The sequence below is a fragment of the Nicotiana tomentosiformis genome, chromosome 8, assembly GCF_000390325.3.
Source record: "Nicotiana tomentosiformis chromosome 8, ASM39032v3, whole genome shotgun sequence".
In the NCBI taxonomy this organism is placed as follows: Eukaryota; Viridiplantae; Streptophyta; class Magnoliopsida; order Solanales; family Solanaceae; genus Nicotiana; species Nicotiana tomentosiformis.
Window position 1 is genome coordinate 2443772 of NC_090819.1, and position 17226 is coordinate 2460997.

Genomic DNA, 17226 nt, shown 5'->3' on the forward strand with positions numbered 1-17226 from the left:
AGAACCTTCGAAAGTAAGAGAAGAACCCCCACACCAAAAGATCAATATGATCTTCGGAGGGAATGATATTAACGGGGTCACCTTTTTGGCAGCGAAGAAGACAAAAAAGTATCAATAACTCATAGTAAAAGACTCCGGGAATACGATATCACTTTCACGGAGGAGGACGCAGACGGATTGCTATTACCACACAATGACGCACTGGTAATTTCTTTAAATGTGTTGGATTTTAAGATTAAACGTGTTTTAGTGGATCCAGAAAGTTAGGCTAATATCATACAATGGAGATTATTTGAGCAATCTAAACTCACCGGAAGCATTATTCCGGCAACAAAGCTCCTTGCTGGATTCAACCTTGCAAGCGTGACGACATGGAGAGAGATTTTGCTGCTCACGAACGCTGAAGGAGTAATGAAAACAACTCTCTTCGAAGTAGTAGATGGTTACATGGGATACAATATCATCCTGGGAAGGACATGGTTATACGAGATGAAAACTTTACCTTCAACGTATCACCAATTACTGAAGTTTACAATGCCCGAAGGAATCAAGCAGATAAAAGGTGATCAACCGACATCAAGAGAGATGAATGCAATTTTGGTTTCCAGTATCAAAGGGAAGGAGCACACGACATAGCAATTATAGGAACCGACACCAACTCCCGAGCTAGAAGAAGTTAGCCTAGGAGCAGAGTTGTTAGAACATTATCAGGTGCCGAGATATTTCCAAGTTCCAGAAGAGACGGACGCAACAAAGTCCACGGCGGAGGAACTGGAGAAAGTTGCATTGTTCGAAGAATTCCTAGAAAGAAAATTCCATTTGGGGACAGGACTGCACCCGGAGCTCAGGTTTGTTTTTATTGAATTCCTTAAATTTAATGTCAATTGGTTTGCATGGTCGCACGAGGGTACGACAGGTATCCCGACGGAAGTAGCCGTGCACAAGCTGAGTTTGGATCCCAACGCACCTACGGTAAGACAAAAGAAATGCCCTATTGCCGAGGCCATGAATAAATTAGTCAAAGAAGAGGTAACCCGCTTGCTTAATATCGATTCGATTCGAGAGGTAAGATATCCGGACTGGCTAGCCAATGTAGTAGTAGTTCCTAAGAAGAACAATAAATTTCGCATGTGTGTAGACTATAAAGACCTTAATAATGCATGCCTGAAATACTCGTTCCCACTGCCAAATATCGGTCAAATGATTGATGCCACGCCGGACACGAGTTAATGAGTTTTCTCGACGCTTATTCCGGGTACAACCAAATCAAGATGAACCCGGAAGATCAGAAAAAAACTTCGTTTATAATGAATTTCGGTACATATTATTACAATGTGATGTCATTCGGGTTGAAAAATGCCAGAGCCACTAATCAACGGCTCGTAAATAAGATGTTTGAAAAGTAAATAGGAAAGACTATTAAAGCTTATATAGACGATATGCTCGTTAAGTCTTTGAATACAGGTGAGCACCTTAAGCATTTGCAAGAAATATTTGACATCCTGAGGTAGCATAACATGAAACATTCGACATCCTGAGGAAGCATAGCATGACATCCTGGTAAGTTTCTGGGATTTCTGGTCTCACAAAGGGAATTGAGGTAAACCCCGACAAAATCAAGGCCCTAGAGGATATCCCGGATCAATTGTCGAACATAAAAAAAGTCCAAAGGCTCATAGGAAGATTAGCAATAGTTTTGAGCAGGTTCATTTCCCGGTCGTCGGAAAAATATTATCGCTTCTTCACACTGCTCAAAAAGAAAAATAATTTTGAATGGACACCGGAGTGCCAGCAGGCTCTAAGGGACCTGAAGAAGTACTTATCAAGACGCCCCCCATTGCTCTAAAAACCAAAAGAAGGTGAAATATTGCTAGTCTACCTCGCGATTTCAGAAGTTGTGGTAAGTGCGGTTTTAGTCCCGGAGGACGAAGGTACGCAATTTTCCATTTATTATGTTAGCAAAATTTGAACGGGAGCAGAAACTCGCTACCCACATTTAGAAAACCGTCCTTAGCTCTCGTAGTCACCGCTCGGAAGTTAAGGCCTTACTTCCAATGCCACCCGATAGCTGTGGTGACTACTTTCCCTTTGCGGAACATCCTCTATAAACCCAAGCTCTCGGAAAGATTGGCCAAATGGGACGTCGAAATGAGTGAGTTCGACATAAAATATAAACCAAGGACTGCAATTTAGTCGCAAGTCTTGGCTGACTTCATGGCTTATTTCAGTCCGGGACTACTGCCTCTGGCAACCAAGGAGGCAATAATGGTATTGGAATCGATATCGGGGGTTTGGACCTTATTTACGGACGGAGCTTCCAACATAAAAGGGTCCGGACTCGGAATAGTCTTAATCACGTCTTCAGGGGAAACCTTAAGGCAAGCCATCAGAACGATCCCTTTAACTAACAGTGAAGTAGAGTGTGAAGCTTTGATTGCAGGGATCGAATTGGCCCGGGGACTTGATTCCGAGGTTATCGAAATTAAATATGACTCGTAGCTGGTGGTAAATTAGCTCTACGGGATCTTTGATACCAAAGAATAACGTATGCAACAATACGTGGTAAAGGTCTAGGCTCTTTTGGCATGATTTCGGGAGTGGTTAATTACTCATATCCCGAGGGAGGATAACGTAGAAGCGGATGCATTAGCAAACTTACGATTATCGACAGAAATAAAGGGATTGGAGTCCGGGATGGTAGTGCAACTGATGAACTCAGTCCTGGATACGGATGGTTACTATAAGGTAAATTTGATTAGTCTGTTTTGGGACTCGAGAAATGAAATAATCGACTATCTCGAGCATAGGAAGTTTCCCGAAGACCCCAAAGTATCACGGGCATTGCGTGCCAAGGCTACACGTTATAGCTTCAAGAGAGGCCAATTGTATAGAAAATCCTTCCAAGGACCGCTGGCCCGGTGCCTAGGAGCGTCAGAAGCTAATTATGTCATGAGAAAAGTCCACGAAGGGATATGCGACAATCACTCGGGCATAGATTCTTTGGTGCTGAAGTTAGTACGGGTAGGATATTACTGGCCTCTCATGGAACAAGACGCCAATGACTTCATACAAAAATATGATAAGTGCCAACACTACGCACCACAAGTACACCAACTGGCAGAACCCTTACATTCGGTTCTGTCCCCATGGCCGTTCATGAAATGGGGGATGTACATCGTCGGACCGCTGCCACCGACTCCCGGAAAGGTAAGGTTTCTTTTAACTTTGAGTGACAATTTTTCTAAATTGGTGGAAGAAGATCCTTATCAGAAGATCGGAGAATGCGAAGTGGTCAATTTCCAGTGGAAAAATATAATTTGCAGGTTCGTAATACCAAAAGAGATAGCATGCGACAATGGGCCACAGTTTATCGGTGCAAAAGTTACAAAGTTCCATGAAGATTTGAAGATAAAGAGCCATATCTTCTCCTTATCATCCGAGTGCAAACGGTCAAGCGGAGTCAACAAACAAAGTGATTATTCAAAACCTCAAGAAAAGGTTAGAAGCAGCAAAAGGCAAATGGCCCGAAGGTTTGCCCGAAGTTCTATGGGCCTACCGAACAATGGCCAAATCGAGCACATGAGAAACTCTTTTTTCCATTTTGTACCGTGTTGAAGCCCTAATCCCGGTGGAAGTGGGTGAACCCACATTGAGATATTTTTAGGCAGATGAAGAATCGAACAACGAAGCAATGTTAATCAACTTAGAACTGCTCGAGGAGCGCATGGACTTGACGCGTGTAAGAATGGCAGCTCAAAAGCAGAGAATAGAGCGATATTATAATTGAAGAGCCAACCTCTGTTTTTTCAAAGTAGGAGATTTGGTTCTGAGGAAAATACCCAAAATACCCGGGAGCTCAACGCGGGGAAGCTAGGTCCGACGTGGGAAGGTACCTACCGGATTTCAGCTATCACTGGGAAAGGTTCATACGAGTTAGAGAACCAGAATGGAGACAAGTTTCCTAGCAACTGGAATGTGATACACCTCAAAAGATATTATCGCTGATGAACATTATTCAAGCGGAAAGTATGTGCTGCACTCTTTTTTCCTTCATTCAGTTTTTGTCCCAATTGAGTTTTTCTGGCAAGGTTTTTAGTGAGGTAGCGATAGAAAGCATACTGCGAAGACAACAACAATAAGACCTTTGATAGCAAGGCGAACAAACAAGCTTCCACTAGGGACAATTAGATAATCTTTGGTTCGATAGCAAATTCCCACCGGGAAGTTAAGTTTGCTACCGAACAGAGGTTACCCGATCGTTCATGAGCACACACCACTAGAGGATTGTTAGATATTCTTTCGCTCGATAACATGGATTCCTAAGGGGAAGTAAGGTATGTTGCCGAGTTAAGGATTATCTAGCAATTCATTGGTGGAATATTTTGAAGACACAAGACTTCCAGTGTTCCAATTCACATTCTTGGCATTCAAATACTGAGGGGGGAATGATATGAGGATACGTCAACATTGACTGCCACGTCAATCGGGAAATGAAAATTCAAAAACCAAATGCATCATCGAGATCGGGGAATGCGCAGCCAGTCCCGTAGAAATAAGTTGTACAAGATAGCCATAATTAATGATAATTTCCTTTTAGCATAATAAATGCTACCCACAAGTAATGACAATTTCTTAGCATAATAAATGCTTGTGTACTTTTGAAAATAGAAAGAATTATATGAAATGAAATCTTTTTATCTTGTTTCTTGTTTGAACGATGAACTAACTTTGTCATTTGAAAGTTAAATAATTACTTCAAATGTTAGTGCCGTAAAGAATAGGAGATGTCCTCTTCAAGAGCATCGTAAACATAAGAGGGCCCTCTCTTATGAAAACCCTCACGTTAAAGGGTTGGTTTCAGAAGAATTTGTGCCCGGAATCAAAATGCCTTCGAGCAAAAATGCACTCGAAGACATACACGAAAGGACGCAAAAACTAAACTTGCGCAAATACTTATAGAAACCCTCATATAAAAGGGATAATGCTCGAAACCAAAGTGCTTCGAGGAAAATGCATCCGAGGCTACACATAGTAAAGCGCGAACAAAAAAACGTTCGCAGAATTTTTAAGCAAATGCAAAGGTTAAAGACTTGCATGGATATTCAAACGAAAGTAAGACTCAAACAATGCTTGAGCAAAAATATGTCTTTATTTACAAGAACGTGCAAAAACGGCAAAAGTACAAAATGGGAAAAAAAAAATAAAAGCTAAACTCTAGTGTCTCTGGAACCAGGAGGAAGAGAAGTGTCCGCATCCCCGGGAGAAGTAGGTGGGTCCACCGATGGCTCAATATTTTCATCAGTCTGGCCTTCGGCATCATCATCTTTCCATTCTTCATCAGTTTCCAAAAACTTGGAACCAGAACCAGAAGGGCCAGGTACATCAGACCTCGATGGGAGTCCACTTTTAGTAGCTAACTCAAGCTCGCGTGCCTTAGCAATTTCAGCATCAAAGTCAATGACGCTAGCTTTGGCCTCTTCGAAGGTTTTTCTCTTTATGTTGTACATGGCGTAAGTTGTTTCAACAATGAGGGAAGCCTCTCAGCGCTTGAGTTCTTCTTTGAGTTGGGTTACCTCGGTAGAAAGGTTTTCCCGGGCGGACCTAGCAAATTTGAGGCTGACATCAAGGTCGTGGACAACTGAACTAAAGAGCCTATTATGCTCAATAGTTTTCCTGTACTCTTTTAACTGGGCATGTTTCGCCCTCATAACAGCAAGCTCTTCGATTTTGGAGTTCAAAGCTGCTTCTAAGTCAGTCACTTTTTCGGCAGTAGCAGCCTCGCGCTCGGTTATAGCAAGAACGGCGTCCCGGACTTCAGCCCATTTGTCCTTGGCTTCATCAAATCTGTCCCTCAACGAGACAATTTCGTGGCTAAGGGTTACCATTTCTTGCTCGCTTTGCTGCAAATGAGCCTCCAAAATAATGACCTTAGTAGCTTTGGTTTCTAGTTCTGAGAGGCAAAGAACAGTTTGGTCCCGTTCCACCAAAAGCTGATTCCGTTCAGAAGTAAGTTCCTCCTTCTCACGAATCAACCTCTAAAGACCCTCGGAAGCAAGAAAGTTGGCCTACAAAACAAGAAGAAGTAAAACTTAGAATATATTCATACAAAAGTAGAGGAAATAACAAAGGAAGAAAGGAACGCACCGATGTGACATTGTGCATGACATTGTTCAACAAACACTCCCTCGAGAGTGCTTGAATCTTTTCCTAGTCTTTCTCTGAAGCCAAAGGCTTCAGATAATTAGCAAGATCTACCGGCCGGGATAGCAAGTTGCATCCGGTAAAGACCGAAAGAGTAACGTTCCTCCTCTTTTGTGGATCTTCAGAAGGGGCCGCATAATTTTGCTCCAAATTCCCATGAACTAGGGACTAGGGAAGAGGAACACCCTCTCCATGGTCAGGTGCGGTCGGTGGAGATGATGTAGAAGTTGCTGGTAGAAGAGTGGATGAAGGTAGAAATGATGTAACAGTTGCTGGTGGAAGAGTGGATGAAGGTAGAAATGATGTAGCAGTTGCTGGTGTTGGTGAAGTGGAGATGAAGCTAATAGAGTCGAAGGGTAAGAAGCAGTTACATCAAATGCAGTGTTGGTGTATGGATGCTCGCTAACCAAAGACGGCAGGGATCCAGTACTCAGCCCCGCAGTACCGGACATAACAATTGTGGCCCGAAAATGAGAGTTCACATTATCTACCAAATCAAACTCTCCCCAAAGTGCCGATGCATCATCCTCGGTTGGTGTAACTCTCTAAATAGGTTGAGCATCCTGTTGAGATGGTGAAGATCGTTGTCTTCTATTTAAAGAAGCTCCCTCATCACTAGCTTCTTCATCATCATCAATCGTCACGGTGTCTATGACCGGCCCAGAAGGAGGGCCAATCACCATCGCTACCGGAGATGATTCGGGGGCATCGGTCCTCGCTCTCTTATTATTTTCCTTGACTGCAGAGGAGCGTCTTCTCTTTGGTTGTTTGTCCTCCAGCCGGGGATTCCGTAAAGAAGCATTTGTTCTTGAAGCAGGCCCTGAGCCACCTGTTCGAGTAAGCGCCTTCTGAAGCAGCCTCGCTGCATTAGTAGGATCAGCCAAGACATCCTCCTCGGGAACGACAACAGATCCCGTGGGTAGACCTAATTTCGTAGACAAGTTAGAAGAGATCAATCAAGTTCTTTACATGAAAAATTGAAACAAGGCGAGTTTGAGTTACCATGATTCTTGGCCTTCCACCTGTATTTAGGGGCCAATTCGTTCCAGAGCCGAGTCTCGGGTGTCGTAACGTGCAAGATATTTTGTACCCACCAGTCTAAACCTTCGATCATCAGTGGGATCTATCGAGTTGTTGAAACAAACGAAGGATGGAGGATCAATACGACTATAGAAAAATATTTAGTAAAAAGAAATACTAAACAAAGAGCTTACAAGTGCGGTTCTAAGTGGCCGGAAAGGATGAAGCTGTTGCCGGAATGATGTCGTTGGTGGCGACTACAATGAATTGTTCCATCCACCCACGGTTGTTGTTATCATCCATGCTAGACAGTAAAGTATGGTGGCCACACTTGCAGAGGTTTATCATTCCCCCGCGGAAGATTTTAGGAGAATAGAGATTCATCATATGAGCTAAGGTTAGCTCCTCTACAGTTTCCTGACACAAACACCGAAGGCAAAAAACCGTCCTCCACACAGAAGGACTTACTTGTGCCAAACACACTTAGTAGCGGAGGCAAAACTTCGCAATCACGGAATCAATCTCCCCACTCAAAGAAAACGCACCCAAAATAAAGGGATACGTGTAAACATATGTAAAACCTTCCTTAGGAAGGGTGACTCACTCCGACATATCGGGAGCGATAATTTCTAAGTCATGGCAGCGACAGTCTTCCTTCACAGCAGGAATGCTCGAAGGCCGTATGGAAGAAGGATACATGCTGACGGCCTATGTACGCGAATTAGCAGTAGATTTTTTCTTCAAAGTCTTTGTGGTAATAAGACTTCTAGGGATGATTGAATCCACCGTTGGAGGAGCAGAGTCCTCGACTTTGTTTTTGTTCTTTGAAGAACCGGCACGCTTGGAGGAAGAAGCCATTGAATAAGAAAAAGGAAAAGGTTTTTGTTTGAAGAGAATTAGAGAAAGGATGGAGAACAAAGATACAAATCAGAAGCTCGAGAAATTATGAAGTGCAGAGGAAAAGAATGATGCGTATACGTAAAATTTTGGCGGCTAAAATCATGGCCATGATTACCTCGATAATCGGCAAAAGCTATGCTGAATCGTGTGATGACGCGTATTATGGGCATTAAATGCGGAGAGACGTGTGTCTAATCAACCGTCAGAAAGCCTTCAGAGGGAGTTATAGTAATTCCCACTAAAAGAGTATTTCTACCAACTTCCCGGTAACACAAAGTTATGTCATCGGAAAGCAGGGGGACTGTATAGGGTGAAATATAATATTACACGTAGTCATCTAAAGGAAAGACGCGTAGAACCCAAGACAGGGATGGCCGAAGACCGAACGCAGCCATTCCGCTTGTCACCAGAAGGGATAACGTTCATAAAGATGTATTAAATGCTCTGTGTCCGGCAGCATTTAATAAGAAATATTCTGCAGCATTAAGAGCGACGGCCCGTTACAGAGAATTTGGCATTTATGTTCACCGTTACATCTTCATCAATGACCCTCATAATTGACATTAAAGGAGGACACGATCCTAGGACCTCCTTCCCTAGACACAACTATAAATAGTGAGCCTAGTTATCATTGTAAAGGACACGAATTTTCTGGCTAAACTTACACTACATTATATACAAAGCTTAATACAATCTTACTTTCCCGCTTTTTGATCTCATCATTGCTGTGCTCAAAAATTTTATTCCCGGAACTGTCTGTTTCATCTACATTTTAAGGCTAAGTATTGTACATTTTTTCAATTATTGCATTATTTCGGGATCAAATTAGTTCACTTGTTTAGAAACCACGTATAAATTTAACTGTACCGTTTTACGGGTAAACACCTTTATTATTTTTTTTCTTAGGCATTTTCATCTTAATATTTTTATTCTTATATTTCTCAAACAATATGTTGAGCTGAGAGTTTATCAGAAATAACTTTGCTACCTAACACAAGTAAAAAGTAAGGTTTGTGTACACCGCATTGTGACACCACTTGTTATTATTAACAATGCCACATAGGGTATTCTACATAAAAAAGACAAAAGAAAAGGAACAAAAAGTGAAAGTTAGATTCTCAAATGGATTACTGTCACAGTCCTTTGGTCTCTCCACAAACTTTGGACGTATAGTCTTTATCCCCCCTACTTGCAAGCAGGAAAGGCTGTATGAGATATTTCTGCATCTATGGCATTTGAGATCCCAAACCTATCCTGATTTAAAAAAAAAAGATAATATAGCCAATAGCTTATTGATGCGATGAATCCACATTTGTTTAATTTTTTTTCGATGGTCATTTGTTTAAAAATTTGAAAAGGAAAATTTTTAAAAAGCCCACCTAAAATTATATTTTCTACCTGTTGTCATCATTTGGTTAGTTGTATTGTAAGTATTAAGTGATAAAATAAAGTTGTGTGACTTTGATTCAAAAAATCTATAATTATGTGGTTATTTACGAAATTTACCGTTGAACTTTATTGAAATACATGAGTTAATTTTTCAAATAATCATTTCACTTAAACCTTTCTAGTACAAAGTTAATACACTATTTTTTTATCACTTTAAAATCATTGAGTTGATTACTTAATATATACTCCCTCCATTCACTTTTACTTGTCCTATGGACTTTGCACATCCCTTAAAAAATAATAAATGAAGTGCATAATTTACCATAATACCCATATAAATTGATGCATATTTTTAATGGATTTGAGAAAATTATCTGAAATGAGTAATTAATACTGTGGGAATAACAAGAAAAAAGAAATTATTTTCTCTTAATATGCTAAGAGTGACACGTAAAAGTAAAAATCTATTTTTAAAATAGTGGACAACTAAAAATGAAGGGACGCAACTCATTAAGTTTTATTGAAAAAATCAAGTAGGTATGCTAACTCAGCTAATTGAATTTTAGAGAGTTTGAAAAGCACCCCCAACTTTTTTGTAATTCTAATAATGACCCCAACTCACTTAATGAACCTTTTTAACAATGCCACATATGTTATCACTATTGTGTTTTTTTTTGTTTTTTTACCTTAGACATGCTACTCTTTTGTTGTTACTATTTTTTTTCCTTCATTATTTTCATCTTACTCTTATATTTTTCAAACAATTCTCTTGAGCTAAGAATATATCAGAAATAACCTTTCTATCTTCTACCTTTTTTTTGTCGGCATTTTTGTCTTAAATTTTTTATTTTTGTATTTTTCAAACACTTTTGTTGAGCTAAGAGTCTACCGAGAATATTCTTTCTACCTCACATAAGGTAGGGGTAAGGTCTATATACACCCCACCCTCCTCGAAAACCACTTATTATTGTTGTTAACAATGTCACTTAGGATATTCTACATTAAAAAAAAAAAAGAGAAAAAGAAAGGAACAAAAAGAGAAAGTTAGATTCTCAAAGTTAGATTCAAACACTTATCTTAAGCTTAGAGTTTGTTGGAACCGGCTTTTCTACCTCTTACATTTTTTTCTTAGGTATTTTTTTCTTAATTTTTTTCACTCTTATAGTTTTTAAATACTTATTTTGAAGAGGGTTTATCAGGAATAATTTTTCTACCTCACATACGATATAGGGATAAGGTGTGTGTATACCCCGCCCTCTTCGGACCCCATTTGTTATTGTTATTAATAATGGCACATAGGATATTCTACATAAAATTAAAAAAAAAAATAGAGAAGAAAAGGAACAAAAAGGGAAAGTTAGATTCTCAAGTGGATTATTGTCACAGTCCTTTGGTTAAAAGCTTTTCAGTGGACCTATTATCTTTTCATTTCCCCTTGTGAACTTGCAAGTACGAACAACTGTATATGTCTATATGATATTTCTGCATATTCTATGGCAATTGAGATCCCAAACCGCTACTTATTAGCAGTAAATGAAGCAAATTTTGTATCAATAAAGCTATCAAAATCAAATTATAGTCTTTGGAAAGCACAGATAGTTTGTCTGCTTGAAAGTCAAGAATTAGTTGGTTTTGTCGACGGAACAATCACATCACCCCTAGAAACTGATGGGTTAGATTACTTGCAATGGAAAAAGAGTGACCGTTTTGTTAAAGGATTGATTCTCGGCTCTCTTACTGAACAAGTCCTTAGAGATGTACTCGATAAAGCTACTGCAAGAGATGTTTGGTTGGAGTTGGACCATATTTGCAATCCTCAATTTGAAGGTTAGGCTTATATTTTTTATTTTTATTTTTTATAACCGTGATATTCGGTCATTTTGCGTGCACCTTGACTAATTCCGTGACCTGCTAGCTCCCACTAGCAAAAGTATCGGATAACTTTGTCTACCTAGGCTTGGACAGAAAAAAAAATCACCTAGTTTTTTTGCCTTCGCTAGGATTTGAACCTGAGACCTCATGTTTCTCAATATATTTCACTCACTACTAGTTAAGCCTTGGATGCAAGGCTTATTTTTTCCTAGTCAGTTTAGGCGCTCCTCGACTAATTTCGGGGATGCATGCTAACTCCCACCAGCACAAGTATCGGATAACTATGTTCGCCAAGGCTTGGACAGATGGAAAGAAATTACCTAGTATTTTTGCCTTCGTCAGAAGTTGAACCTGAGACCTCATGGTTCTCAAGATACTTCACTGACTACTAGTTAAGTCTTGGATGCAAGGCTTATTTTTTCCGAGTCGGTTTAGGCGTACTTCGACTAATTTCAGGGACGCATGCTAACTCCCACCAGCACAAGTATCGGATAACTCTGTTCGCCAAGGTAGGATTTGCAGCTGAGACCTCATGGTTCTTTCCACAGTTCACGGACCACTAGTTTACACCCTTGGGTGCAGCTCTTATTTTTGTTGTTCTCACACTTTTATCATTCTTTCATTATCCTAAGTTACTTAACTGACATGTTTTATTGCTATTTGTTTGCATTTTTTACTCCATAAATTAGTTTGTTATATTTGCAAATCCAATAACATAGACTAAAAATGGGAAATGACATCACGCTATTAAAAATTATGTAGAAATTGATGGGTTCTAAATTCTAGAAAAAACAGCTTACTGGGTTCTGGATAAATTATTTATACATATTCAAGGGATTTCTTCATACAAATACAGGATTTTGGCCAAAAGTATTGGGTTCTGCCAAACCCGTAGCTAGAAAGAGTAAGATATAGGTGTTGCAAATAAAAAGCACCAGTCAATTATCTTGTGAAATCATAATGTGGAATAAGATATATCATCATTTGAAGTATAGACAAAGCAATATAATTAGTTTAAAACAGAATTTACATATTATAACTTTTAAAAAGTTACTTAAAAGGGATTGGTAACAATGGGCAATATAATAGATTGCGTATAATAGCCTTGTCGGGTAGAGTTATCCAGTATCTGTGCTGGTGAGAGGTCACAGGTACCCTCTAAAATTAATAGAGGTGCGTGCAAGTTGATCCGGACACCATGGTTATTAAAAAAAGGATTGCATATAATGAGGATTTGTGATTTTACAGAAGATAGTGATGAAGAAGATTACAACCAATACTTGCCACTATACAGAGCTTCACTGGATGGAACTTGGGAGAAAGCAGAAGCATTCTTCAATCGAGACAACAACGCGAGCAGAGCTCCGCTCAACTCTTTCTTACAGACAGCACTACACGTCGCGGTTGGTGCAAAGAATGATAATGCCAAGCATTTCGTCGAGAAGTTGGTGGCCTCGATGGCGGACGACCCGTTAGATATGACAGATTGTCTTGGGAGCACTCCTCTTCACTATGCTGCTAGATTTGGCAACTTACATGCAGCTAAAATCCTTGTTGCCCGAAATAAGGATTTGCCTAATATTGGTTGCGATGGTCTTTTTCCAATCCATGATGCTGCTGAATATGGATATAATTCTATGGATGTGTATATTTATCTTTTGGGTGTCACCACAGTCCTTGATTCTTATACAGGCTCCAGTGGTATTAGGCTTCTCCGTCGATTAATCCATTCTGACATGTATGGTGAGCACATCTTATCTCTTAGTTTACAATTTTATTCTACATTTCACAAGTTCACTCTTGAATGCTTCATTTGATCATTGATCAATTATACTATAAGATAATTTATAGTCCCAATCTTATATATACCTATATCTAATATACCCTTCGTCCCAATTATGTGGTTTTCCTTTTTAGTCAGTTCGAAAAAGAATGTTACATTTTCTTATTTAGAAACAATTTATTTTTACGGCCACACAAATATTCATGGTTTGTTTTAGACCACAAGTTTTTAAAATCTTATTTTTTTATTTAAACTCCATACTGAGTCAAACTCCACAACATAAATTGGGACAGAGGGAGTATATCATTTCAGCTTATTACCTACTCTAATATTTAGCAAGAATAATTGGCAGATTTCGCTACAGAGTTGGTCACAAAGCATCCTGATTTGGCAAAAAATGACACAGATGAAAGATCGTCTGCTTTGAAGGAGCTTGCCATGAAGGAATTTGCATTCCGTAGTGGAAGTCGTTTAAACTGTTGGCAACAAAGTGAGAGTCGTTTAAACTGTTGGCAACGATTATTCTTCTCGTGTGAGTAAACTCCTTGCCCTCCTGTAAAAAGAAAGAAAAAAGCTTTAATTAACTCGTGTTTCAGTAATCACCTTTTAATTTCATTTGTCTTAATAAAGTGTTCCCATCAGGTCAACTTCAAGAAGACGCACACGAAAGAATACGGAATGACATTGAGAATGTAACCAATGAACGACAAATGTTAAAGCCAAAAAACTGCTGGTTTTCACCAATTTGTGAAAGGATTTACTTCATTACTGGTGAGTCTTATCAAAGGATTTACTTCATTACAGGTGAGTTTTATCATCTTTCCTTTTTCCTTCAACTTTTGAGGGATATAAATTTGGTCCAAGAGATATGTCCACAACATATTTTGAAGGCAGAGACATTCTCAAAAGGAGAAAAACAAAAAGGAAGAGAAAATGAATTAACTGAAGTACTAAATATGACATACTTAATGACATGGATTTCTATACATAGTGTTAAACTAATAAATAACTTGGTCTCCGTTCAGCGATCAAGAAGTTGGGTGCCTTTCTGTTTGTCGTTCTTGAAAAAATAGGTAAGTTCTCCTGCTATCCCAATATATTGTGCCTTATTTCATAAAGAAATTTATCTTTCTTTATATACTTTGCTATTCAAATATAAAGTGGAAATGATATACATCACTCCTTTAACGGAATGTCTATTTTTCAAATTTGTCAGAAAATAATGTCGTTCTAATTTGATGGCATGTAGTTTAGAGATAACATCAATTACTCGTATGTATATTGTAGTACTGCTAAATAATAAGTCATTCACATTTCCCATTCATACATATATCATTTTACTTCACCTCCCAAAAATCTAAACACGTTGAGATTTTGCTCATCGTCTAACGTCTGATCATGCATTGCAGTGCCTCCTTTGAAACACAACAAAAAACATTACAATGCACTTAAGCTTGCAGAATGCCTATGCGAGAAAATAGAGAGTTTGAGTCACGAAGAAGTTGTCTCAATTGTTAGTCGTCCTCTTCTTGAAGCAGCACGCTACGGCAGCTATGAGCTTGTTGAAATTATTGTGAGGAAATTTCCTTCATTAGTTCACTTTACCGACCGAAGTGGCAAGAATATATTTCACATTGCAATAGAGCATCGCTGCGAAAACGTGTTTAACTTGGTTTACCAGATGAGTCAGCATAGGCATCAGTTGATGATTTCGATAGACTCATCTCGCAATACCATGCTGCATTTGGCTGGAAAACTGGCGCCACAAAATAAACTAAATCTCGTTTCCGGTCCAGCTCTTCATATGCAACGAGAATTACAGTGGTTTAAGGTAAATATAACTTCATTGTACTCCCGCACTTTTTAAATTTATGTCATTACGTGTAAATATACATAGTTTTTCTTCCAGATCTAATCCAGTTTTATTCTTAGCCTGTCAGCGGAAGAATTTTGTTACCATAGGTTATCCCAATGTCAAATGTGCAAGTGTGTTTCGTAAGCATTGGACGTGCTAATTGTTGGACGCTAAGTTGCTCCGACACAGCAGTTTAGGTGCCGCACCCGTGTCGACACGACACTAGTTTGAGTGTGGGTATGGGATCCGTACCAGATCTTGTCAAAGAATTTTGGGTACTTTGACCACAACAAACGAAAAATTCGAGACGATATACAATTTGATTCCCGAAATCAAAACCAAAACTAGGGTAAATGTGAAGAAAATAACATACCTTATCTAGGAAATCAATCCTTTAATTACCTACAACTTGAGAATAAAAAAGAAATCTATATTTTACAAGCTATACGTAAATATTGCACAAAATTTCTCATAATTTAGAGATATTTTATATTTTTAAATTATTTTTATCCGAATCCGAGCACCTGTATCCGTACTAGGATCAATATCCCCGAATTTTAGAATTTATATCTCGAAGGATCCGACTTCTAGATCCGTACCCGTGTCGGACACCCGCACCCGTGTCCAAGCAACTTAGGTTGGACATGTACCTCTCACCATAGTTCTTTTGTGGATTAATATGCCATTCAATAACTTACTTTAAGCACAACGTTTAGGATTTGACCACTCATTTCTAAACAAAACAAGTTTGTTTGTAGAGCTACCGTGTATCTGAACCTTATTTTACAGTTAATTAATCTCAATTTCAATTTTTCTAACTTCTTTGATGCACTTTCCTTTTCTGTCATTTTACCCTAGTAGTATTATGGAGTAGTAACTATTTTATACTTTTCGGCAAATAGAAAGAAAGAACCCTTGTGGCAGCAGATCTTCACTAACATTGCATAACGATCTTGTATAGGCAGTAAAGAAGCTTGTACCGCCTTCTTATTGGGAATTTGGCAATAATGAGGACAAAATTCCTGCTGAAGTATTTACTAAGGAACATGCTGAGTTGAAGATAAACGGAGAGGAATGGATGAAAGCTACAGCAAATTCGTGCACAATTGCAGCAGCACTCGTTGCTACCATCGCATTTGCAGCAGCAATTACAGTTCCAGGTGGAAACAACAATGAAAGTGGACTCCCCATTTTCTCCAGAAACAGTGCTTTCAGCATTTTCGCCATCTCAAATGCAGCATCACTATTCGCTTCTAGCACCTCTATGTTAGTGTTTTTGTCTGTTCTGACATCCCGTTATGCAGAAGAAGATTTCCTCTATGCTTTGCCTAGAAGTCTAATTCTGGGTTTGTTCACACTATTTCTTTCCATAACACTCATGACGCTTAGCTTCAGTGCAACAGTGTATCTTGTGTCCGGGCAGAGGAAATCATATGTTCTTGTACCTGTGGCTACACTCGCTTGTTTACCTATCATCTCCTTTGTGCTTATGCAGTTTCCTCTCCTTGCTGCTTTGATTTCTTCGACTTATGGGCGTGGCATATTTGGCAAGAAGAGTAATCGCCCATTTTATTGAGGAAATTGCATGTGGAGACTCGCGTGAATTGAACCTAGCTACTTCATCAGTGTGGAGGATGTAATTGCAGATGCCCATGTATGTTTGGGATTGATCTTAAATTATTAAACATTTGAAAGGGAGTCCTAAAGCAATGGTAAAATTGTCTCAGTGTGACCTATATGTCATGAGCTCGAGTCGTGGAATTAATCAGCCACTGACGGAGTAGGCTGTTTACATCACGCCCCCCTTAGGGTGTGACCCTTTCCCGGTCCCTGTGTGAATGCCGGATGATTTATGCGCTGGGCTGTTTTTGTTTTTTAATGTATAAAAAATTTGATTGTATTGAGTAAGAGAACTTGCCATGCCATTGCATGTGTCAAATTAGTCATGATGCAGGTTTGAGTATACATGAATCTTCCTAGAGCTATTTTCCAAGAATATTCTAAAATAGGCAGCAACTTACTATACAACAAGTTAAATGCTATTATTGTAGTTGTACTTGTTTACAAATGTAGGAGATTTGTATCCACAAAATCTTACAAGAACTGATACATATCTTTGAAATCTTCTATGTTAAAGTCTAAGGTGGCATTATTGAATTTCATTTGGAAGAACTTATAAGAATTGGTTATCAAATCTTCATTATTT

At 39.1% G+C, this 17226-nt stretch overlaps 1 protein-coding gene across 6 annotated transcripts; it reads left to right on the forward strand.

Annotated features, from left to right (window-relative positions):
* The first annotated feature begins 10903 nt into the window (after positions 1 to 10903).
* On the forward strand, positions 10904 to 16985 carry LOC104111831 (uncharacterized). Of its 6 annotated transcripts, none has more exons than XM_009621613.4 (7): positions 10904 to 11337; positions 12631 to 13125; positions 13572 to 13697; positions 13796 to 13969; positions 14191 to 14238; positions 14575 to 14996; positions 15982 to 16985. In XM_009621613.4, the coding sequence occupies exons 1-7, from the start codon at positions 11004 to 11006 to the stop codon at positions 16594 to 16596; spliced, it is 2214 nt and encodes a 737-aa protein (XP_009619908.1). In that variant the 5' UTR covers positions 10904 to 11003; the 3' UTR covers positions 16597 to 16985. The 6 variants fall into 6 exon arrangements, with proteins under 6 accessions (XP_009619908.1, XP_009619904.1, XP_009619907.1 ...); XM_009621609.4 differs by having other exon boundaries at positions 10906 to 11337; positions 13518 to 13697; XM_009621612.4 differs by having other exon boundaries at positions 10906 to 11337; positions 13518 to 13697; positions 13796 to 13936.
* Positions 16986 to 17226: the final 241 nt, after the last annotated feature.

Excerpts from the sequence above, each read along its gene's own strand:
- LOC104111831 (XM_009621609.4), top strand. The coding sequence starts at position 11,004 with ATGGCAATTGAGATCCCAAACCGCTACTTATTAGCAGTAAATGAAGCA. Across the intron at positions 11,338-12,630 it reads TTGCAATCCTCAATTTGAAG|AAGATAGTGATGAAGAAGAT; the intron begins GTTAGGCTTATA and ends GTGATTTTACAG. Across the intron at positions 13,698-13,795 it reads GCAACGATTATTCTTCTCGT|TGTTCCCATCAGGTCAACTT; the intron begins GTGAGTAAACTC and ends GTCTTAATAAAG.